This window comes from Gouania willdenowi, chromosome 10, assembly GCF_900634775.1.
Source record: "Gouania willdenowi chromosome 10, fGouWil2.1, whole genome shotgun sequence".
In the NCBI taxonomy this organism is placed as follows: Eukaryota; Metazoa; Chordata; class Actinopteri; order Blenniiformes; family Gobiesocidae; genus Gouania; species Gouania willdenowi.
Window position 1 is genome coordinate 20,649,870 of NC_041053.1, and position 22,567 is coordinate 20,672,436.

Consider the following 22,567-nt stretch of genomic DNA (forward strand, 5'->3'; position numbering starts at 1 on the left):
AAGCTATAGTGTATCTTTTTTAACTTGTTAAACAATGCTACAAGGCAATCAATGACTAATGGGCTTTGTATGAATACTTGATTCACTTGAAATATTTTTGTGTGAACCAAACCACTTTTCAGTATTACTCCTAAAATACCAAAGGCCATATGACAGTTAGTTGCATGCATTATAGATGCCATTGAAAATCATTTCAAAAGAGGCACCAGTCAGATGTTAGCAGGTTGACTTGTACATTTAGGAAGAAGACCCAGCCAGAGACATTTTTTAACTTCACCATGTTGGTGGATCTCTGAATTTTCTGTTGTTTTTTGTTATTTTGTTTGTTTGGTTTTTTTTGCCAATTTGAAACTATCAACTGCATTCACTGGGACCCACTAGGAGTTGGAACCATCAATATTCAAGCAGTGAGGTCCTGCAGTAATGTCACTGAGACGTCTGCTTCAACTCGAGGCTGCCTGCCTCTAAAGATACATGGTGTTTCATTCTGAAGGAAATGGGCCTGTGTAGTCCAGTTAACCTGCCTGCCACACACACCTGAGAAAACACATGCATCAGTTGGTGCGTTTTTGTTGATCCCACAAATCGACTCATAAATCACTCAGTGCTGCTGCTGTCGAGTGAAAACGCTGAGGAGGCAGAAAGAAATAATGTAAACGTATTCATGAAATCCCTCACCAAACTAACTGCTGCTTTGTCACTGCATTATCTATCCATACAGGATGAGGAGTGTTTGATCCCTTTATGACCCTGGAGGGTTTTCATCTTTTGAGCATCAGCCGTAAGCACATTTTCCCATTTGTATCTAAACCACTATCTCTACACAATCAAGCTTCAAGCCTCTTCTCTGCATGTTTTGAATCAAGTGCACACACACGGTGCACCTCACATCCTCATCAAGGCCATCACTGGGATTAGAATTGAGTTGCATACACAGATAATCCAGCAGCTGCAGAAGGTCAAACCAATCTGTCTGATGTAGTCATTTTTTGTGTGTATTTTGGAGAATCAGTAAATGATGTTGATGGAATTAATTAAATTGATAAAGCTGCATCACGTGTCAGTGAGAGAATCACCCCAGGTGAGAATGTAAGTCTGTCATTGGCTGTCAATCCACAATGCTGTTCAGCTTTCCTGTTTTTGAAAAGTTCCTGTTTATCTCAACCATGAAGGCAACATGCCACATAACCTCCAATCCACAGAGCTGAGAGCCGGCAGACTGCACGTACCTCTGGGAAATCAGCTCCAGATTGCTTAGAGATGTCTGATATTGGCTCTGATTAGTCAGAGGAAGGTGGTGGATGACCTTCTGAGATGGAGAGCTGACAAGAAAGAAATAGTCTAAACACACAGTATAGGACAGAGTTATAAAAGCAGCAACAATGTGAGAACAAATTCAAATGCATCATTAACATGCAGTTTAATGATGGTGCATTTCAATCCAAGTACTGATGACTAATATAAACTAAAATTAAGTTTTCTGTATGTGTGTGACCTGCCTATTTCAGAGTTGCACAAACTGCTCGCTCAGATCAAAGTCTGACATCAGGTGAGCCCGAGTGAAACTTTCTTTCTGGAATAGTCAAATTTATTCCATAGCAGCAGTCACATTGAGCTAATTTTTTATTTATTTTTTTTAAATCTGTGCACAGTCAAACAATAAAGTAAAGGGTCATTGAACACAGCAGGAATATTTCTGCTCTAATGCAGCCAAACTCAAAGAGGCACTTAATTTCTTATGTGCAAAATATCAGCGACAAGCATGTAAAACTCTAGCACTAACATCCATATAAATACTTTTTTTTTTTTTTTTAAATATTTAACTTCAACCTTATGAGGTTTTAGTTATAAACTGTTTATTATAAGGTTTCTCACACTGGCACAAACAAAGGCACTTTTTTATCATTTTATTTTTGTTTGTAACAATAAGAGAAATAATTTGTGTATAATTGTGCCAAAGTGGCAACGTTTTCTTATAGTGTCTTAACTAATAGATCCTTTTGTATCTTTTTTTTTTTAAAGTTTTTTAATCAGAATTTGATATACTTTAGTTATACCAGGGGAAAATAGCTTTTTTTTTTTTTTTTTTTTTTTTTTTTTTTTTACAGATGCCCCAGAAATATTTCAAATGAAAAGAAGAAACACTAAAACGTAGAAAAGAACGAGGAAAGAAAAAAAGAAAACGTACATAATTAAATAAAGACTGTTAATTAAATACAAGGGCATACCTCCAGGAAAATATAACACGTGTACAAATATACAATATAATACAGATAAATAGAAGTATAGTATAGTATTTATCTTGAAAAAATATATATATTTGGTTGTGACTGTAATACTAAAGTAGATATACAGTAGTAGCTGGATGGGATGATGGACACAGCAGGTAAAAGTGATGGATGATGGACGACCTGCTGAAACGAATGATCCCATGTTTGTCCGCTAGATGTCACTGTTAGCCCAGCTTTGTGAACACCAACTGCTTTGAGTTGACACGATTAACGGTATTTAGTAGATTTTAATACATAATGAATACAGTTAATCATAATATGATGGTTGAGTTTATAATTTGTAAATAGATCATGGGGCTAAGTGCTTAACAGCAATGCAGCTTTACAATAACTCGATAACTGGTGGCGTTAATTTAAATACAAACTAAATTTGGCTCTCCATCTTCCCATTTCACACTGTAAAATAAAATGCCAATAATATTACTGACTGAATAGTTTTCATATGATTTGTTCTTTATAGTCAAACAACCTTTCTGTCTCTTTTCTGAATACAATAGTATAGTAAGTAAGGTGTGTGTGTTTTCCTTTCATAGAATGTTCAATTGTCGTCTTGTATTTCATTAAAACCTGCAGAAAGTTGTTTTTTTTTTTTTTTTGCTGCTGCTTTCATTGCGCTAATTTCAACCCAGATATCACGTCACAGTGAGTGGGCGTGGCATCAGTAGAGCAATAACGTCGTCCCCGTGCCGTGTGTGCGCGTGTCCCAGTCTGAGGCAGCTTCAGGTGGAGAGATGATGGAGAGAACGAAGGAGCGTCTGACCGCCCTCCTGCTCCCTCACTGCGGCTTTAACCTCTGCTTCCTGTCCTGCACGCTTTCCCGGACCCCTGCGGGGACCCCCCACCATGGATTGCTTAATTGAAGTTATAGGCCACCTGATCCTGTTTGCGCCACAAAGAGCTGCTCTTATTCGAGTCGGATCTGCCGTGATGATCAGCTTTGTGAGACACAGATCTGTGGACTTTCCTCCTGTGGATTCATTCACCGCCTGAAGGCTTGTCTATCCTGGAACACTGTGAGCTATGTTTTAGGTAACAGAAGAAAAGCTGTAGCCTAGTTAGAATAGACACCCAGTGTGTATGGGACTGTTCTTTATTTTATTCTGACTTATTCTTCATTCACACCAACCACTGTGAATCCTGCCGTTTGAACTTCTGTGACACTTCTTAAACCAGTGCTGGAGACCATGGCGTTACCTGATAGTGGCCTTTCTGGGGAGGAAGTTCCCTTCCCAGAGATTATTGAGCTTAATGTAGGCGGCCAGGTGTACATAACCCGCTACTCTACACTCACAAGTGTCCCAGACTCTCTGCTGTGGGAGATGTTTAGTCAGAAGTCTCCCAAAGGACTGGCCAGGGACACCAAAGGACGCTTCTTTGTGGACCGTGACGGCTTCCTGTTCCGTTACATCTTGGACTACATGCGGGACCAGCAGCTGGTTCTTCCAGATCACTTTCCAGAGCGAGGGCGTCTCCAGAGGGAGGCCGAGTTCTTTAACCTGCCAGAGCTGGTGAAGATGCTGGCACCCAAAATCAGTAAGCAGAACTCCCTGGGTGACGATGGGTGTCAGAGCGACCCCGAGGACTCCTCACCCGGGATGGACACAGCTCGTAACTTGGGCTCTCTGGGTGCTGCTGCTGCTGCCTGTGCCAGTCTGGTACCCGGGACCATGGACGGCAAACGCTCCGGTTTCATCACAATCGGCTACCGGGGCTCGTACACCCTGGGCCGCGATAGCCACACAGATGCCAAATTTCGGCGTGTGGCGCGGATCATGGTCTGTGGGAAGACCTCCCTGGCCAAGGAAGTGTTTGGTGAAACCCTGAATGAGAGCCGTGACCCCGACCGCCCCCCTGAGCGCTACACATCCCGCTACTATCTCAAGTTCACCTTCCTGGAGCAGGCCTTTGACAAGCTGGCGGACGCAGGCTTTCTCATGGTGGCCTGCAATTCTACTGGAACCTGCGCCTTTGCCCATGAGCAGACAGATGACAAGATCTGGACCAGCTACACTGAATATGTGTTCTACCGTGAGTGAGACTATCGGCTGTTCCCCCTGGTTCCCCTCACCCTGTATCCAGCCTACAGCCATCCCGTCTCTCTCTGGCGGCTCCTGCATCACTAGATGTTCTGTAGACTTATTCCTCTCCAGCTTTTATCCTGTGAACAATACCCAGCTGCCACTCTGACTCCTGATACCTTCTCTGCTGGTTAAAACCGCAGCCCTCTTCCCATCAACTCCCCCCCACCCACCCTCACCCCCTGGGTCACACCGCCCTCCGCCTCTTCCACCTCTCCATCAGAGCCATAGAAACCAATCCTCAACCACAGCATCCCCAGAGACAGATTCCTTGCTTTTTTTCTATGCTCTATATATTTGATCAAGCTTGGTGAAGCACAACACTTTATCCAAGAGCTAATTTTGCGAGATAAGCACCCTGGTTTGAGTCTACATGAGTACTTAACCAGGCCTAAGGGCATAAGGGAAAGGGCTTCAAAGAGCTGTCGTCATATTCAGTGCAGCACTTTGCTGGCTCACTTGATCTGATCGGACTCTCTCTCCTGCTCCTCTGAACTAAAATTACCAAATAATTGGACATCTTATCAGCCTTGAGGGACGTAAGCAGCCCTTGCACAAGAAACAAGTCCAATTTAAATTTCCTTCGTTATTATTATTGTTTTTACTAAACGTGTCCTGCACCATGCTGTGTGGAAATGTGCCATAGTTGATCTGCTCAGAAGCTGTTTTGACTGAAGTTGCAACTCATACAGCGGAAAGCAAACAAACACACTGAACACGTTGTTGTTTATAATCTGTGTAAAAAGAAATACAGAATGTATTTGTGTCGGAGCTCCTGTTTCAGGAATAACACCAGGTGTGTCACAAAGCAACAGGCTTTAAAAGAGCACGATGAAAGCACAGAGATAAAGAGATCTGGTTGCCGCAACAAAAGAAAGGTTGTCTATTGATTGTGTGCAATAGAGCTTTCAGTATTTTTAATCACCCGCTCTGGGGAGGACAGAGATGATGCACCTTCTCTGTGTTTGCTCACTATGTTCCTTTGGCATTTCATAGCTTGGTCCCAAAAATAAAGAGCGGTTCTTGAAATAGTCGTACGCCATTACTTCTTGTTGTTTGCCAATAATAAAAAAAAAAAAAAAAAAAAACTGGTAGTCACTGTATCAGATCATGTTTTTGAGTGTTCTGTGAACAGTGATGTTGTTCTTACAGCTGGGCTCAGTATTAGTTGAAGCTCTCTGCATATGTGACATTAGCTCTGACTTAAAGTAAGCAAATAACCATGAGAGAGTAGGATTATTATGCTGTGCCTCGCAGAAGCCTGGTGATATCTTACCACTGTAGCAAGGAGGCAACATACTGGCAGTTCACAGTTAAAACAACAGTGAGAAAAGTAGGTGTTGTCTCCCAGGTCTGTAAACTCTATACCTCAGACTAATGGACCAACTGACAGTCTGCTCTCACAGTCAGGATTTCACCTCAGCCATATGGCGTGGCATCAAACCTTAATGCTTGGTTGTGATTATTCATGTATTTTTGAATTGTCTGAAACTGGCAATGTGTTTCAATGTGTTGAGGTGCTGTTCCAGACCCCAGTCCTGATGTTAGACCTGCTGCGTGCGTTAGTGACACTGATAATATAAAACTGTCCTTCAAAAGAAAAGAAAAAAAGAAAAGTGAAATGTCAAATAAAAGATTTTCTCTTTCCATGCTGGTTGTATGTTACAATGGTTTCTTCAGTTTGGAGTAGAGACAAACACAAACTGCGTGCCCTCTGTAACTACCACAGATTCAATTTCACTTTTTTTTCAACAAATATCGAGTCAAACTCTTTCAAATTTCCAGTTACAGTTCCCGTGACAAAAAATGTCCTTGGATATGAGCTCTACTTCCTATTAAATGTTCAGCACTCCACCCTCAGGCGGCATTTCCCCCCTCATTCCTCCATCTGCTTTTCCTGTTTTTTTCTTTTTCTCTTTCCCATGTTTAATTTCCCAGCCTTGTACTGAGCTGTTGACCAGAAAACAGAGCCAAGATAGAAAGGAGGACATCCCAAGATAACAGGCTTTGAGAAAGCAGATTACAAACCTCCTTTTTTATTGCTTCTAATTGACCTATTTACGCATTACAGTAAAATTTGAGAAGATTAGATCTTTACTGAGGGGTGATAAACCACTATTGTATTAAAAACAATTTGTGTAGGATTCTGATATCATACTATAGATCAGTGGTTCCCAAACGTTCTACATTCCCTTACCCCTTCAGACATTTAACATGAAGCCATGTACCCCTAATCCTGCACATCTCAAAAACATAATAATGTAATGCAGTGTTTTTCAACCTTGGGGCCGTGACCCCATGTCTAATAATGTATAATAATTAAAAAGATACCGCTTAAAAATGTATTTTTAAAATGTTGTTATTATTATTATTATTATTATTATTATTATTATTCAACTTATAACACCACACACAAAACAATTTTAAACAACTGTATTCTATACTTTCACTTTCTCAAATACAAATCTAGTTCAAATAAAAATCAGTATAGTAATATCTGAGCTGGAGCATTTTTTCACTTTCTGGCAACAAAAAACATCAAAAGCTAATTCTAGAAAGAAAAAAAAGTCTCTGGAGACGCCAAAAAGCTGGGAACCGCTGATGTAAAGTCACATACAATGTAGCCCTACAGTGAAATGTCTCTGAATTTGACCTATTCTGTTGATGAACATAGGAACAATTTATAATAATAATAACAAAAATTATAATAATGATGATCTGTAACCATCGGTAGTCTGACATTGACTAATGTGTAATTTGTGGCAATGCATGGAGGCTCCTAACTGCTCCTATCTTATAGTCCAGTTTACATTTTTTTAATGTACTCCCTATGACACTTTGCATTCTCCTGGGAGTACCCGTACCCAACTTTGAGAAGCTAGGCTGTAGAAAAAACCACATTCTCAGCCTAAGACTTCTAAATCTGGTTTTAGTTTGCATCCATAAAACCAAACCATGTCTGTCTGAAAACAGATGACTCTGTTGCTGTTTGGATGGCAAGCAGGACAGCGTATCTCACTGCGCCAAACACAGTCACAGGAAGCATTCCTCCCGAGTCTCTGTCCTGTGGCATGCTTCTGCACCACAGCGGTGCCAACTCTGCTCATTAGCACTAGCATGGAGAGGCATGGCTCATGTGTGAAATTCCAGGCGTAAGTGTCCTGCACAATTCTCCGTCTTTACCCCCAACAAATGGGCTTGAGACTCGACATTCAACAGCAGATGTGTGGGATGTGTTGACACTTCGATGTTGATCAACAGCAGCAGGAAAGCCTCAAAGGCCAAATTCTGATAAAACATTGCTTCTGTTTTTTAAATCATCCCATCTTAAACTCTTCTGAAACTTGTGTTGCATGCACAGGTTTCTGTTGTTTTACCGTAGTGTGAAAACTGTTCAATCAGCGTTACACTATAAAGAATTTACAGATTCTCTGTGTTAAGGAATTTCCTTGCTTTTGAAGATTACAATTGCAAGAAACATCTAAAGTGAGATGGTTTTCTCTTTATACGTACAGTATCACCTTGATGGTCTGTGGTGATTGTTGTCGTGCTGCTCTTATCTCTGCAGCAGCTGTACGTGGCAGCAGGATTTAACTCGGCTGCTCTTTGTTTATTTGATCCTTGTCTCGTTCCCACCTGGGTCAGTGCCGTCCTATTTGTGTTGAGATGAAAGGAAGAGAGGAGAGGATGTACAGTATGTTGAAGGATAAGAGGGGTAATGAAAATAACATCACATTTCATCCAATGGCATATATGGATGGATGGATGGATGGATGAACCCGTTCTTTTTCAAACCAGCTCTAACATCGTGGGTCTGAATACTTAAAGAAATGGACGACTGAAAGAACACTGATCTTGGTTTAAAGCGTTCCTCTGTCATCTCCATCAGCACTCTGAAAATCACAAGATAGAGACTTAAACTGATCAGCAGTGATATTCTAGAATAAACAAATTAAACAATTCAAAAAAGAAGAAACTGGAATATTTATTCAGCTGCACCCTCAACACTAACAGTCGCAGCAGGGGCTACATGCTTGATCTAAAAGGGGCATTAACAATAGCATAATGTTAAATAGAGTATATATTATCATGTCTGAATATGATCAGTTTTAAATGCAACAAGTAAAACATTTTTAATGTGCTCAAACATCTAACCAATAAAACACTTTACCAACAACCAAACATAAAAACATGAACAGTTATCTGGATCAGTTATCCTGACCATGGTGCCATAATCATTCACACTCACTCAATCTGGATTCAGATTAAACACAGTAGGGTAAATGAGAAACCAACCCGACACATCTGAGTCAAATTTCATGAAGATCAGTCAATTATGAACCATGATATGAATTTGATGATGAGAGACTTTTCAATTTTGTTAACTGATCCAGAATTTGTATATAGATCAGGATCCTGTACAAAATGTAATGCAATCCTTCATGTTTCATTTGGTCTGTCTTTGGTTAAAATGTTGTCAAAGTGTGTCCGTTAAGCACTTTTTCTGGTATTTTGCTGACAGACAAACAAACAAATAAAAAACATTACTGATATGGTGGGGATAATTACATTGTTGTAATTTAGGGACGATTTAAATTTGTACTTTTCTTATCATTATTAATCCTTAATCTAGATTTTACACCTCTTGTTAAATTGTCTGTGATGTATGGATAGGAATACACATTATTTGTCATTAAATACATTTATATCTTCTTAAAGTCACTTTTTTTGCTTGAAAACAATGACAGGACTTTACTGGTCTTGCCGACACAGCATAAAAATGGGTGATATGGGGCCCCTGAGCTAAATGGGTTTGACCTTCTCTTTTTAAAGTACATTTTAATGTTTGCCTTCATATGTAAAGGTATGTGTTTTGTGGTTATGTTTGTTAGATTGTGCGCTCTCTTCCTCTGCTTTATATGGCAGGTAATCGTTGGTTTAGAGCACGGCTTGGTATGGAAACAATGAAAACGGGTTCACTCCATGATTGTGAGTGGGCAGCTGGCATCTCCACACGTGCACTGACATGAGCACAGAGACACACATGCACAGAGGGAGAGAAGTTGCTAGGAGATGATGTGCATCAAACCTCCCGTGTGAGGTTAATGACTTGGAGCTGTGCGCTTTTAGATCTAATAGGCTGCAATCTTTTCACTATTCTTTGAGAACAGTTAAAAACACATTAGGAAGGAAAAACAAAGCATTTACCTCCCTATGAGTTCTCCTGACTGCAATAACAATCATATGCTAATGTTGAAGATGCTGATTATTACCTGGAAACTGCACCGAGCAATTTGGGGTTACAGTGAAACGGAACATGCTGAACCCTGAGGCTATGAGCGCTGTGTTGCTCCACTGTGTTTGCTCTGTGCACATGTTAGCATGCTCACGTCATGAGCTCAAGCACTTTTGTTGTGTGTTTTTTTTTTTTGTGGTCTTGATGACATCACCGCTTACTTAGCCAAGTTGCCATGAAAAACTTCTTTACAGAGCGTACAGTAGTGCAGGCTGCAGGCAACTTCATCTCATTGTGTGTTTGGTTATTTATAGTGAGTCAAGCATTGAGCCAGATGTGTACCTTATTCTCTGCACCACTCTGTCCTCCAGCATGGGCACACATGATCAGCTGCCCAAGCATACACACAGAGAGAGCACTGCTGTCACAAAAGTTAAAACACATTAACTTGAAAACAAGCCTGAAAACAAGCCAAACTCTGTCAAAGAAAAGTAAAAAAAAAAAAAAAAAAAAAAAAGCTTTATGGAATGTTTGAAAACACAAATAAATGCATATAGGGACGATATATCATACTGTATATCATATATGTCAAACACAATGCTCAGGGGGCCAAATCCGGCCCTTTGGAGCATCCAACTCGGTTTGCAGGAGAATTAAATGACAGACAAAACTTGTGTAAATGAAACTCAACAATATTTGCAGCGATTCACAGTTTCCCTCGTGCTTATATCGGATGATTGCAGTCATTTTTATGTTATGTTTAATTGTTAAAAAAAACAAAAAATGTGTACAAAATCCTTTAATATATCTCAAATTATTACATAATGTTTACCTTAATTGAATATAAATTGGTCACAAAATAGGAAATTTAAAATGAAGACCTCGTTGGGATTGATAAGTGTCACTCTAACTATCTCTTCTGCTACTCGGTGGAGATGGTAGCCTTCTTCTTTTCTCCCACTTTCGCTCTATCTCTATCCCTGCTTGTTATGTCTGCTGTCTTCTGTCTTGTGGATCTAACAGGAGACTCTCTCTGCATTTTTCCAAAAACCAAAATCATGGAATTGTCAGCTGGTCACTTAATGATCCAATTTTTTCAACAAAAAGACCGGGACGGGGTGAGTACTCATGCCCGGATCGTTTGCGGCCGGATACACAATGGATTCCTGGTGGAAGGTCGTGTGTCTGTCCATGTTTTCTGTAAATGACATGGATTACGTTGGCAGCATTATTGGAAAGCCGCTAGCCACTCAAGATGGAATCCACCGTGTTGAGGAGTGCTGAGTTCGTGTCAAGAGAATTGGCCACATTCTTGGATATGCTGGAGACCAAAGACTCAAGGTTACCGTGCTAGCCTGAAACAAAAACAAATAATTCATCACCCATTTGTATTTTATGTATAATCTAGTGCAAACTAGGACACAATCATGTTGCAATTACTCATTTTCCCGCATAATATCTGTGGCCCACTTGAGATCAAACTGCTCCGTATTTTGCCCCTGAACTAAAACGAGCTTGACACCCCTGCTGTATATCATATGAATGGAGTCAAAGTGTCAGGGCGGAGCTGTACGATAGCACAGAGAAACACAAAGGAGAAGTTATGGCTGAAAACAGACATGTGACACAGTAGATTGGGCAACAACCAGTGAAGGACGGAGCAATATATGACAGAGGAAACAGATGGAAAACTTCCTCCTCTACACGCTTAAGGAAATGACCTTTAAAGCTTGTCAGTTATTTCAATACAAACAGACCCGATGCCTTCACAACAGCCATATATGGTTAAATGTTTCCTATGTTTTTTTTTGCTAGACCAAACATTTGGGAGGAGAGTCTTTAAAATGTCAGAATGTATTGAGAACATCTTGAAAACCCTGAGGTGAAAAGGTTAAATTCTCACTTTACTTCAGCTCAAACTTCATCGACTTTATTTGTTTGAATTCCTCTTGAAAAACCACAGCTTTGGTAAATGCTAACCTGAGATGTTGCAGCATTTGTGTACAAGACTGTACATCCAAGAATGGTCAGCAGTCCATCACACTGAATTATAATATTTTTTTTAGTAATTGTAACAACAGTACACTCTCAAATGAAGATTTTTTTTTTTAAAATCTTGTAATTGTTTGTAATTACAGATCAGGACTGAAACTGTAAATGTGCAAACATTTTTCATTGGTTTATCGCATTTAAAGTGTTTAATACATTAGTTCTCAGTCATTGTACATTAAAGAAAAATGGCTAAACAGGAAATTACTCAAGATGGACAAGGCCATAAAGTAGTTCATACCTGTGATTAACAGATATTGGCCTTAAATTTAGCTATTTTTTAAATGTATTTGTAATGTATTTAGCTTGTTTTTTCATTGTTTAATGGTTGTTTTTAATCGACTAACTGTTTAAAATGACAGATTAAGGTATAATACATACATACATACAGGTACATACATACCTGTACATACATACATACATTCCTTTGTCTTTAGTTTTATGAACCTAGTTCTTTTTATATGTCATAACTTTGTTATTGTATATTGGGAAAAAAAATGTAAACATTAAATTACAGAGAGTAATCTTGAAGTTATTTTACAATACAATGGGCCTTTATTGATTATAGTATACTGCATTTTAATCCATTTTGACTGTAAAAATCTATTCTGTATTTTTACAGTTATTATATGTAGTTCTGTGATAATTACTGTGATTTTACACTTTACAGTGTGGGTTTGGAAACTTTGCTTCCAGTGCTTTTACCATTTATCTTTCTGACATGCAACACTAACTCTTCTGCATCCTGAGCCCTTAAAATAAATGCTATGAAGGAAATTACTAGATTTTTGTGAAAGTGAAAAGCCAATGAATTATTTATGGAAGATTAAAATGATATTAGCCTACTTGATAAAACTTTTGATATGTTGGAGGTTCATTTCTGGTGTTGTCTCATCCCATGCAACGTTTACTTAGCTGGAAAACAGGAAAAAGCATGTGGACGTGAGTGGTAGACTTGTTTTGAGCAGAGGACTGGACTTTGACCTTCTGGAAAGGTGTCCATATGGCCTCTAATCTGCCCTCTCTAATGATCTGTAATCTGAAGTACAGGCTTGTCTATGTCAACAGTGCAGAGCGTGTAGGAGGCGTAGCCAGGTGGTATGTGGCTGTGGGGCTGACGGTTAGAGCCACTGTGTCGGGACGGGCTTTAGGGTGCTCAGCCAGGAAGGTTATTGGACTGTGGGAGCACCACAGAAGCTCAGGGTGTTTACAGCAGGTGGGGATAATGTGGTGGCACGTGGAGCAGGTGTATCTGTGTATCACTCAAACTCAGGGCTTTTTGTGCAAGCTTGTACTTGTTTTACTGACTTGTTAATGACGGGGCCTCATATCTATTTCTGACTCTTTTCTCTGCTTTCGTTCTCATGCTTTACCTTGCTCTCTCTCCAGGTGTTTTCTGCTGATATGTTTCTTACATTATCTAGATTGACACATTTGTAATTACTCAGAGACTGTGAATTTCAGAGATTGTATGGGTGAAACTGCGTATCCCAGTATGCAAAGTTAGTCCAAAGAATGTAGATCCCAACTGTCTCATTAAACTCACAACGCTGGCCCATGGGGTTGGGGCCCATGAGCCCCTTTCTTTGGGTCACTGTGTGGCGTTCTGGTCCATCTGGGTGGTGTAGAGGTGCGTGGTGGGGACTCTGGGTGCTTGCTGTGAGCAAGCTTGAGCTTGAGCTTCGGGGCAGCTCCTTAAATTTGTGTTTATCTCAAACCGTGACCCGGAAACGGCTAAGCGGGAGACGATGGATGATGGATGGATCAAACAAGCACAAAACAAACAGTGTATGTAATGGAAAAAAGTTAAAAAGTCCCCCTTACCCGATCATAAAATTTCACAATCACAATCTAGTTCATAAAACCATACAATCATTGATACTAAATTTCACTTTAAAGCTGCTATCAGGTGTTTCTGAGAAACGTTTCTATGTCCCGCCCTAAACAGCCTCACTTCCTCCCACTGCCTCTACCAATCTTCCAAAAGCCACGCCTCTACTTTTCTGCACACATCACAGAACATAACAAGGTCGCATGGATATAGATCTATGGGTCAGGTAAGAGCCAAATTCATATTTAACCGTTGCCTTTTGTGACGCGTGCCCTTGTTTCCGTGTACAGTTCCGCGTTAACTTTGATTGACAGTTACAAAAACACAATGTCAAAGCCTATTGGCTGGGTGATCACGGTTTCCATTTGTATAGGGGTCTATAGGGCGAAGGAGGGACTTATGTACATTAATGTATATGAATGACCACCTGCAGTAGACCATAGTAAAAGACTAGTTAGGTTTTTTTTTCGCATTTCAAAAGAATGATACATAAACATAGATTTCTCAGAATCTCCGGATATCAGCTTTGATATAAATGATCTTAATATATTGATAAAAATCCTTTTAAAAAGAGGTTTAAAATTAGCTGTCCAATTCTCTACAGCTGATCCAAAAAAATGTTTTATAGTTACTTTTAAATTGTTTTAATGTTGTACATATTTTGATGTCCTCACCTAGTTTATTCCACAATTTAACATCATAAATAGAGATGCACATATTGTTGAGAATTAAATGGAGAGTAGGCTGTTTAAAAGGACAATTCCCTCCAAAAATATAAGTTCCCTCCCTACACATGTATTGGATTATGCTTGGTAATAATTTATTTCATGTTCTATACAAAATCTGACCTGTTTTAAATGTAACTATGTCCCAGAATTGTAATGGAATTGTATGAGCAAGGGACCCGGCAGGATGAACTAACCTTATGGCTCTCTTTTGTGAAATGCTTTTGGAGGTGTTTCCCCACACCTCACCACAAAAAGACAGATATGGTTCGATTAACTTAGGAATGATAATTTCCAACATATACAAGTAGCTCTGTCACACTTGCAGACACACATCTACTCCCTTTGCCCACTCTTCGCATTATAATATCTGAACATTAATATGAATGCTCAAATACTATAAATACTCTAAATATGTCACTACACTGGCACAGCAGAATTCACTTCAATGCACAATAGTAGCAAGACGTGTTTACAATAAAAGTAAAAGGCCTCACTCTCATCCCTCTTCATCCTGTCGTCCCTATCCCCATTAACCATTTCATTTCCTGCTCACTTATGTGTTATACTGCATGCCCTCTCTTTTTCCATCATACCTGTGGTAACGTCTAGCTTTAAGAAGGGCTGGTGACCATCACAATTATGCAATATAATAAAATGATTGATTTTCTTACAAGAAAAAACATAGTTGTGAAAAGACTGCAATACATCGGCCTGTAACGACAAATGCACACATGTAAAAAAAAAAACAAACAAAAAAACATCAAACCAAATATTGACAGTTAGCCTAAATGCTCCGCACTGATAATTCAACATTAAATTTGCTGTATTAGCTCAAACCATGTAGCAGGAGCTCTTTTGATGACAGCAGGAGAGCCATTTGTACGACTTAAGTCCGGACTAAGTGCCTCTCTCTATCTGAGAGACATTACTATGCATTTAGTGAACTGTGGATCCTGCACATCAATGTGGCGTTGCCATGGTGATGATGATGTTCTTTTTGCCAGTTTCCTTTTGCTCAGGCCATAAAACCCATCATCCCAAATGTTGATTGACCAGGTGATGTGGCTTAGTTGTTGTTACGTATTTTACGTCAATCAAAATCAAAAGGAGATATAAGTAAGTAAGTAAGTAAGTAAGTAGTTTATTTATAAAGCGCTTTTTGCAGATAAAATCACAAAGTGCTGTACAGAGTTGTGGTAAAAGTACAAGTGCAACACAATAGAATAATAAAACAAGAGTGCATAAATATCATAAGAGCAGCAACATTAAAGGATAAATAAAAATTTAAATCCAGTTAATTAAAAGCTTTTCTGTAAAGTGTAGTCTTCAGCAGTTTTTTAAAAGTGTCCACACAGTTGAGCTCCCTGAGAGACTGGTGCAGGTTATTCCAGAGTCTGGGAGCTACAGCCTGGAACGCCAGGTCTCCTCTGGTTTTAATTTAGTTTTTGGGGTCTTTAGGAGACCCTGACCTGAAGACCGAAGGCATCGCCCTGATGAGTAGGCTCACAACAAGTCCGAGATATATTTAGGGGCCTGACCATGTAATGTTCGGAACGTGAGAACTAAAATTTTATATTCTATGCGAAACTTAACTGGAAGCCAGTGCAGAGTAGCAAGAATGGGGGTGATGTGGGATGTTCTAGAAGCACCAGTTAAAAGTCTGGCAGCAGCGTTCTGAACGATATACATTATATTATATTTATGAAATATATCTATACGATAACTTTTATTAAATGAATGAAAAAATACAGCATATTTGGATAGGGATCTCCCAGTCACATGACCCCTAGCCACGTGTCAGCCATTTCGACGGAATACGGCTGTCAGCGACTCAGCATCACTTCATGTCATCACACTTATTAGCATCAGAATCATAGGAAGCATGATGCCAGCAGGTGCTTATTGTGGCAGATTTTGCTTTCATTTGTTGTGTCCTCGGCCTTTGGCCTGAGTGCATCAGCGGGGCACACATTACTTTTATTGGAACATGTGTGTGTGCATGCTTGTGGACATGCGGGGGAGGGGGGCGCTCTCCTACCATCTGCTCGGGTGCTGCCCGCGGTACGGTGTGGTGCCGCGCTGCCTTAGGCGGGGTAGGGCTGGTGGCCTGGGGCCCGCTGTCCTCCGGGCCATGCTGGTGTGGGGTGGTCGCCGGGGGTCGCCCCCTGGACCGCTGGGGGGTGTGGCTAGTGCCCCGCTGTTCCTGGGGGGGTGGGGTTGCCGCCGTGCTCTGTGGGGCTAGCATGGTTTGGAGGGTGTTGGGGGTTGGGTTTCCGGCTGTCCCATCTACCTTCTCCGGTGGCGCGCTCTATGGATGGGCCGGGCTCACACCAGACAGGCCTCCTACATGGACACTTCACTCCCAGCTGGTCTGGCTCACTCACTTTGTACACCACACCTCTATCCAACCATTGGGGGGCTGGATGGCAGGGCCGAGGGTGTGTGTGTGTGTGGGGGGGGCACTCCTACCTCGATTTGCCCTACCAGTCCCTCCAATTTTAATCACACCTCAACACACCACCCACCGGAGGGTACGACCGCTACCTCCACCCTCTGGAGCTAATGCACCACATACAAATTTATACACAAAGGTTGGGTGGGGATGATGCTGTTGCTGGAGGATGGTCCTCGCTGTTCTGGTGGTTGGGGTCAGTGTCGATCGCCTGGTGGATCTGCACTGCTATCTGCGGGCCAACGGGTGGGTTCGGGCACCTTTGGCTGGAGGCTGCTATACCACAAAGGTGTGTGTCATTGGTGTGCCTCCTTCTTGAGGTGATGGCCGTCGGTTGGCCGCGCGCACCGGTAGGGGGCGTCGCCCCGTGGCTTGCGCTGTCCGATGGGTGGCGGGGCCTGGGCTGCTGTCCCTGCGCCATCTGGGGCTGTGCGGTCCTGCTGGATGGTGGCTGGTTTGTGGGCTGGGGTGGGGGGGCTCTCTCTAAAGCTCATCACGCTGGTGGCATCGATGAGGAGTGATCCGGGGTACTCTGATGGGCTCGGCCGGAATGCCTTAGGGCCGGTGGGGCGACTTGCAGCATCCCCTTGGTGCCCAGAGTGCTGCTATCAATAAATCACCTGACAAGATATGGGCCAAACAAATTTGGATGTTTTTCAGATTTTTGCCTTGTAGATCCTAGTTTAGCCTCCTTTCCTTTGATAATTTTTGACATTGTTCTCCCTGATTTGTTATAAGGTTTGGAAGTCTATAAAATTCCAAATGTTTTTCATGGTCTGACCGATTGGTACAGCCAAAAACACGATGGCAATTCACCATTTCCTCTCGAAATTCGGGATTTGCTTGTGTGCGTGCGCTTTGTTTACCTGCTGAGTATCTCCAATATGGCAACTTTCGGGTTGATGACGCAGTTGATGCAGGTTTCAAAACCTTAATATATAAAGTCAGCATTTTTGAATGGACATTTGATTTGGACTCCAATTAAACACATTTCCGATTCCCCTCAGTAGAAAGGAAATAGCCACCATTTGTTATTTCATTGCATTTGTTGCCAGACTCCCTTAACAGTCTGGAGTGGCATGCTGATAAACTCAGACTGATCATTTTTTTAATATGAAATGGAAATTCTGTAAGAACTGCTGAATCACTTCTAACACTCAAAATGCAATTTTAAAAAAACTCAAAAAAGGTTTAGATGCAAGTCCAAATATAATAAACAAATTTAAGATAGAAATCCCTCTAAAATTGTGCAATATTTGATCAGATCTTTTAAAACTCATGCTAATTCATAAAAAAACAAAACAAAAAGAAAAACATTAAAATTCCCAGGTGTCAGATCATGACAGCTTATTTCCACAATGTTTACAACTTATACTTCTGTGTGATGCTGATAACAGAGTAAATTACCGGTACTGTGTTGTGTTTTTAAACTTTAAACCTGGTGTCTTGAAAGTTTAGAGGCTAATTTGAGTGATGCATTCCAAACTGTGGAGGATGCAGCCTGAGAGGTGCTAAACCCTGGTAACAGTGACACATTAGAGTTGCTAATAGCAGTAATGATGGCAACGGAGGGATGTGTCACACTGAACAGATGGGAGCGGCAGAAAGAAGGAGAGGGAGAGAGGACAGAGGGGAAAGGATGTGTGTGTGTGTATGTATGTGTATATGTGTGTTTGAAAAGGCATTGGCTTTTACACATATCCCTGGAGAAGTGGCCCGGGGAAAAGGGTTGAGTGCAGTATTTTGCTGCTCTTCTCCACAAAGCATGGAAGCCCATCCCCCCCCAGTGGATTATTCTTCCAACACTGCTAAGCCCCCACACTCCCACGCTCAAGCAGCCCTCAAACACATGTATTCATTATGGGAGAAATTAAATGCACCAAACACAAGCAAACAGAGGAAACCTGCTCCTGCCAACCACTCACTCTCCCCCCATCATATTTCCTTTTTTCAAATGCAGTGTGTGCTCAGAATAACCACGGTGCACGTGCACAACATGTATATGTATTCTACACTCATGCACATACAGAGAAAAGTCACTTTTATTCACACTGACAGTTGAATTAAGCAAATATTCTTTTGCACCTTTGCATGAAAAAAGCTGCTTTTCTTTCTAAGGTGCTTTAATGACGAGCACCACCAAAGAGTGAGCACTCTGTGAATCTTAGTACGTCTGTGCAAAGAGGTTGGGATACATGCTTAAGAGCCTGTGAGCGAGATTAGCTCTTCATATGCATTTTCATGTGGTGGAGCAGCGTGCAGTGTGAATGTGACTGCTTCTCAAAGAGAAGGAAAGAGTGGGTCTTAATAATGTGTGACTGTGACTCCACTAGATGATGATGCTCCTGATAGCTCTGCATGCAGGGCTGTCAGTACCATTTAAGGCCATGACTGAGCTCATGTGGGTAACTGGGAAAATGTTTATGTATCAAACTAAAGCATCCAGCACGAAATACCATCACTACAAGGACAACAAATTCAAGATGTTTTTTCCCAAGTGTCATGTAGCCTCAAGAGATTTCAGAGCCAGAGTATAGCCAAGATGTATCATTTAACAAGATGGGAAATTGTGCAATTGGATTTTAATTAGCTTCTGGTTCTCCAGTCCACCCACATCTGAACGTCTGCAAGTGCACTTTGATCAGAACCAAAACAGAGGAACTATGAGTGAAGTCCGCTGCTTGTTTGCTAAGCCACTCTGATGTAGTGTGTCATCATACAGGCAATGAAAATCAGACCAAAAGCAGAAGCTGAGTGATTACCCTCTCCCTGGTTTCCTCACAAACAGGCAATTTTAAAAAAGCAAGGCATGAAGTTCAAAATGTTCAAATACCAGAAGCTACATGACGTACACACTCCGCTCACGCTATTCTGAGAAGTCGCACTGCAGCGACTTCCACTGTCCTCGCACCAACACCAGATAAAGAAGCAACATGGTGTGAAAAATAGCTTGTCAAGCTTTGGTCAGGGGGCTACTTACGTGCCGTCCGCTCAGTCACAGCTCTTTGACCAATATAATGGGCCAGTGTAGCCAATGTAATGACAAGTTGGAAAATTAAATAAAGCTATCCGCCTGATTCTTGTCTTCTCACGCAGAGCTTTTTTTCTCTGATAATTTCTGCTCCTTTTGATTGTCTTTGTGCCTTTGTGCCAGCATGCTTCTACATTTTGTACTCTCGGAGAGAGCAAAAGTATAAAAACTGAAAGCTACTTGTTTCTATGCCAGACACACACCACTGACACACACTGATAAGGGAAACATTAAAAGTTAAACATAAGAATATTTCTTTGCAAACTTTTCTGGTTGCTGTGATTTTCACTTAAATAGATCAGTGAGCCAAAGCAAGAAAACTGCGCCTCATTTCACTTTTACTTCTTAAATAATTGCATCTTGAGGACATGTGTTTGGAAATTAGAGATTACAATTCAACAATTCTACGAGGTTTTCAACTGTGTTTCTGATTATGGATGCAGCTTCCTGTTTGATAAATTGATAAATTAATTTAATTTGGTTAAACATTGTTCAATTCTCTTTTTTTTCATGTACAGCAATTTCAGTAACACTTTACTCGAAGTTTTATACATAAGGCTGACATTAGGCTGTCATTAACATGACATGTTATTCATTAGCGTGAATAAAGTGTCATTCGTAACCCTAACCCTAACCCTAACCCCACCAGATCCCCCCACCTAATCCAAAAAATGCCAATATAGCTCCAAAGGTGTCATAATTTAGCGAACAACACTCAATGACAGCCGTCACAACACCTTATTCATGCTAATGACGGCGTATTGTCAGCCTTATGTTTGAAGTAAAGTGTTACCGCAATTTCTTTAATAGGCTAAAACACATTCAGCCTATTTTGCTTGTAATCATCAGACAACATGAACACCTATTTATTGTTTTCTTTTTTTCATATAATGTTAACTGAATACATTTGTAATGTTATAAAGCAGCTTAAATTTGTTTAATAAAATCTTTATGATTAATAAATTGGTATTTGTAATCACACATAATGACAGCAATAGAAGCTCCTCTGAAAGTAAAGTTTATAATGAGCACATTTTTTCGTAAACTACCGGGAGGTTAGCAAGACATGGATTATACAGTAGTAAACCTAAGTACAGTTTTAAAAAATCACATTATTTGTTTATTGCTTCACAGTTTTTGTGTAAGGTATTTATTACAAAAGAACATTTAGTTAGTTAGTTTTTGATGCTTAGAAACTTTTGGCAGAAATGAAAAGTTACCATTAGCATAAGAACAAACAACCAAATAGCATTAGGGTTAGAGTTAAAGACGATGGATCACTGTCACGTCCCACAATCACTAGAACAGTTTAGTGTATCTGTAAGGGTTTACATTCTGGGTCTTTAATGATGTAATTACTTGAAATCTACTGAAGGCTTTTTTTTGTTCCTTATCTCATTCACTTTCACTTTATGTCACTATAGCCATAGGGTGGACTAAGTTTGGAAATTAGGTTAAGAAGAAACCGTATTTTTTATTCGCTGCAGTTTTGCCTTTAGTTTTCAGACTGTGTTGACCATGTCATATGATCAATGAACAAATGAATGTGCCTTAAACTTGTAATATTTGCCTGACAATGTTTTTTTGTCATGATTTTAAGAAAATAAAAACTTGATATTTCTGCAGGTTTGCTGTTTCCTTTCTCATGCAGTAGTTTTCAGTACAGTGCAGCTGCTGCTTCAGTTTTTCCAGTTAATTGTTTTTACATTTGGATTTTCTAATTCTTATGATGACGTTTAACAATTTTAGCAAGAAAGCAAATTAACCTCTTTTTGATTTCTTTTTTGGTTTTGTCTAATTTGTTAATTATGTACATTTTTCTCTTTGTCAGGTAGTTCATCCACTGTTTCTATGACAGCGTCCTCTGACCTGCCAGTTCTCAGTAATTTGAACACCTGTACACCTGCTGCAGCTCGCACTGAATCAGCCGCTGTGAAGGCCAACAGCTCTGCCCGAACCCAAAGCTTTCCTGAAACCAACAGTATCTCAGAGGTGGACATTAAAACACCACTGCTGACGAACACAGCCTCTCCTCTAACACCCCATCCTCCTCCCCCTCCTCCTCCAGACCTTCCTCTTCCCTCTCCTCCATGTCCTTTTCCACCACTGCCTCTATCATCCAAACCGTCATCTACCTCAAGTCCTTATTCATCGTCGCCAACAGCCGACAGCCCCCAGCGGCCCACCACCCTAAACCTAAAGACGCTTCCGCGGCTCACCGTCAAGGAAAATGGCGGCCCTCCACCTGCAGTGGATGAGGATGAGGACGAGAGGAAAATGTTGGAGGAGGATCTGAAGAGATGCATTGAGGACTTTAAAAAGATCCGCCTGCCCCGAGTGTTTCCAGACCATAAGAGGCACTGGCAAAGCGATCTGCTGAAGAAGTATAACGCGTGAAGTCCTTGGATGAATAAACATGACAAAGATGATATGGTAACACTTTACTTGAAGTCTTATACATATTACATGTCATTAGCATGAATAAGGTGTCACGAAGGCTGTCTTTAAAGATGAACTAAACCCCAAAATCATTTTTTCCTGCTGAACACAAATGTATTTGGGTATGAAGTAGTGCCGTTGATTGATCCTGGTGTTTCAATTTGTCATATTTAGTTGTAAAATGTTAGTGACTGCCCTCTATGGGTTGAAACCCAGCAATTACAAAAGATTTTTGCTATTGGTTAAGAACAAGATCATGTGATGTTTTGGGATCATCTTGCGTCACAAACAAGCACTGTTAGCCCCGCCCCTTTTATAAAAACTAGCACCTGTGGGCTCTGCAATCTGTGGTGAGTAGGTTGGATTGAGAGCAGAGTGAATAGAGGTAGATTGAGTAATGAGTTGCTAGTTAGCGTAGCATAGATCGTTCAT

The 22,567-nt window shown here is 40.7% G+C and overlaps 2 protein-coding genes across 3 annotated transcripts; both read left to right on the forward strand.

Moving 5' to 3' along the window:
• Positions 1 to 383: 383 nt before the first annotated feature.
• On the forward strand, positions 384 to 22,318 carry LOC114471437 (arp2/3 complex-activating protein rickA-like). 2 transcript variants are annotated; one of them, XM_028460244.1, is made up of 2 exons: positions 384 to 781; positions 21,528 to 22,318. In XM_028460244.1, the coding sequence occupies exons 1-2, from the start codon at positions 745 to 747 to the stop codon at positions 22,091 to 22,093; spliced, it is 603 nt and encodes a 200-aa protein (XP_028316045.1). In that variant the 5' UTR covers positions 384 to 744; the 3' UTR covers positions 22,094 to 22,318. The 2 variants fall into 2 exon arrangements, with proteins under 2 accessions (XP_028316045.1, XP_028316046.1); XM_028460245.1 differs by lacking the exon at positions 384 to 781 and adding an exon at positions 13,648 to 13,711.
• Positions 2,963 to 6,016, forward strand: kctd12b (potassium channel tetramerisation domain containing 12b). Its single transcript, XM_028460242.1, has one exon. It carries the CDS (start codon positions 3,476 to 3,478, stop codon positions 4,325 to 4,327), a length of 852 nt encoding a protein of 283 aa, XP_028316043.1. The 5' UTR covers positions 2,963 to 3,475; the 3' UTR covers positions 4,328 to 6,016.
• Positions 22,319 to 22,567: the final 249 nt, after the last annotated feature.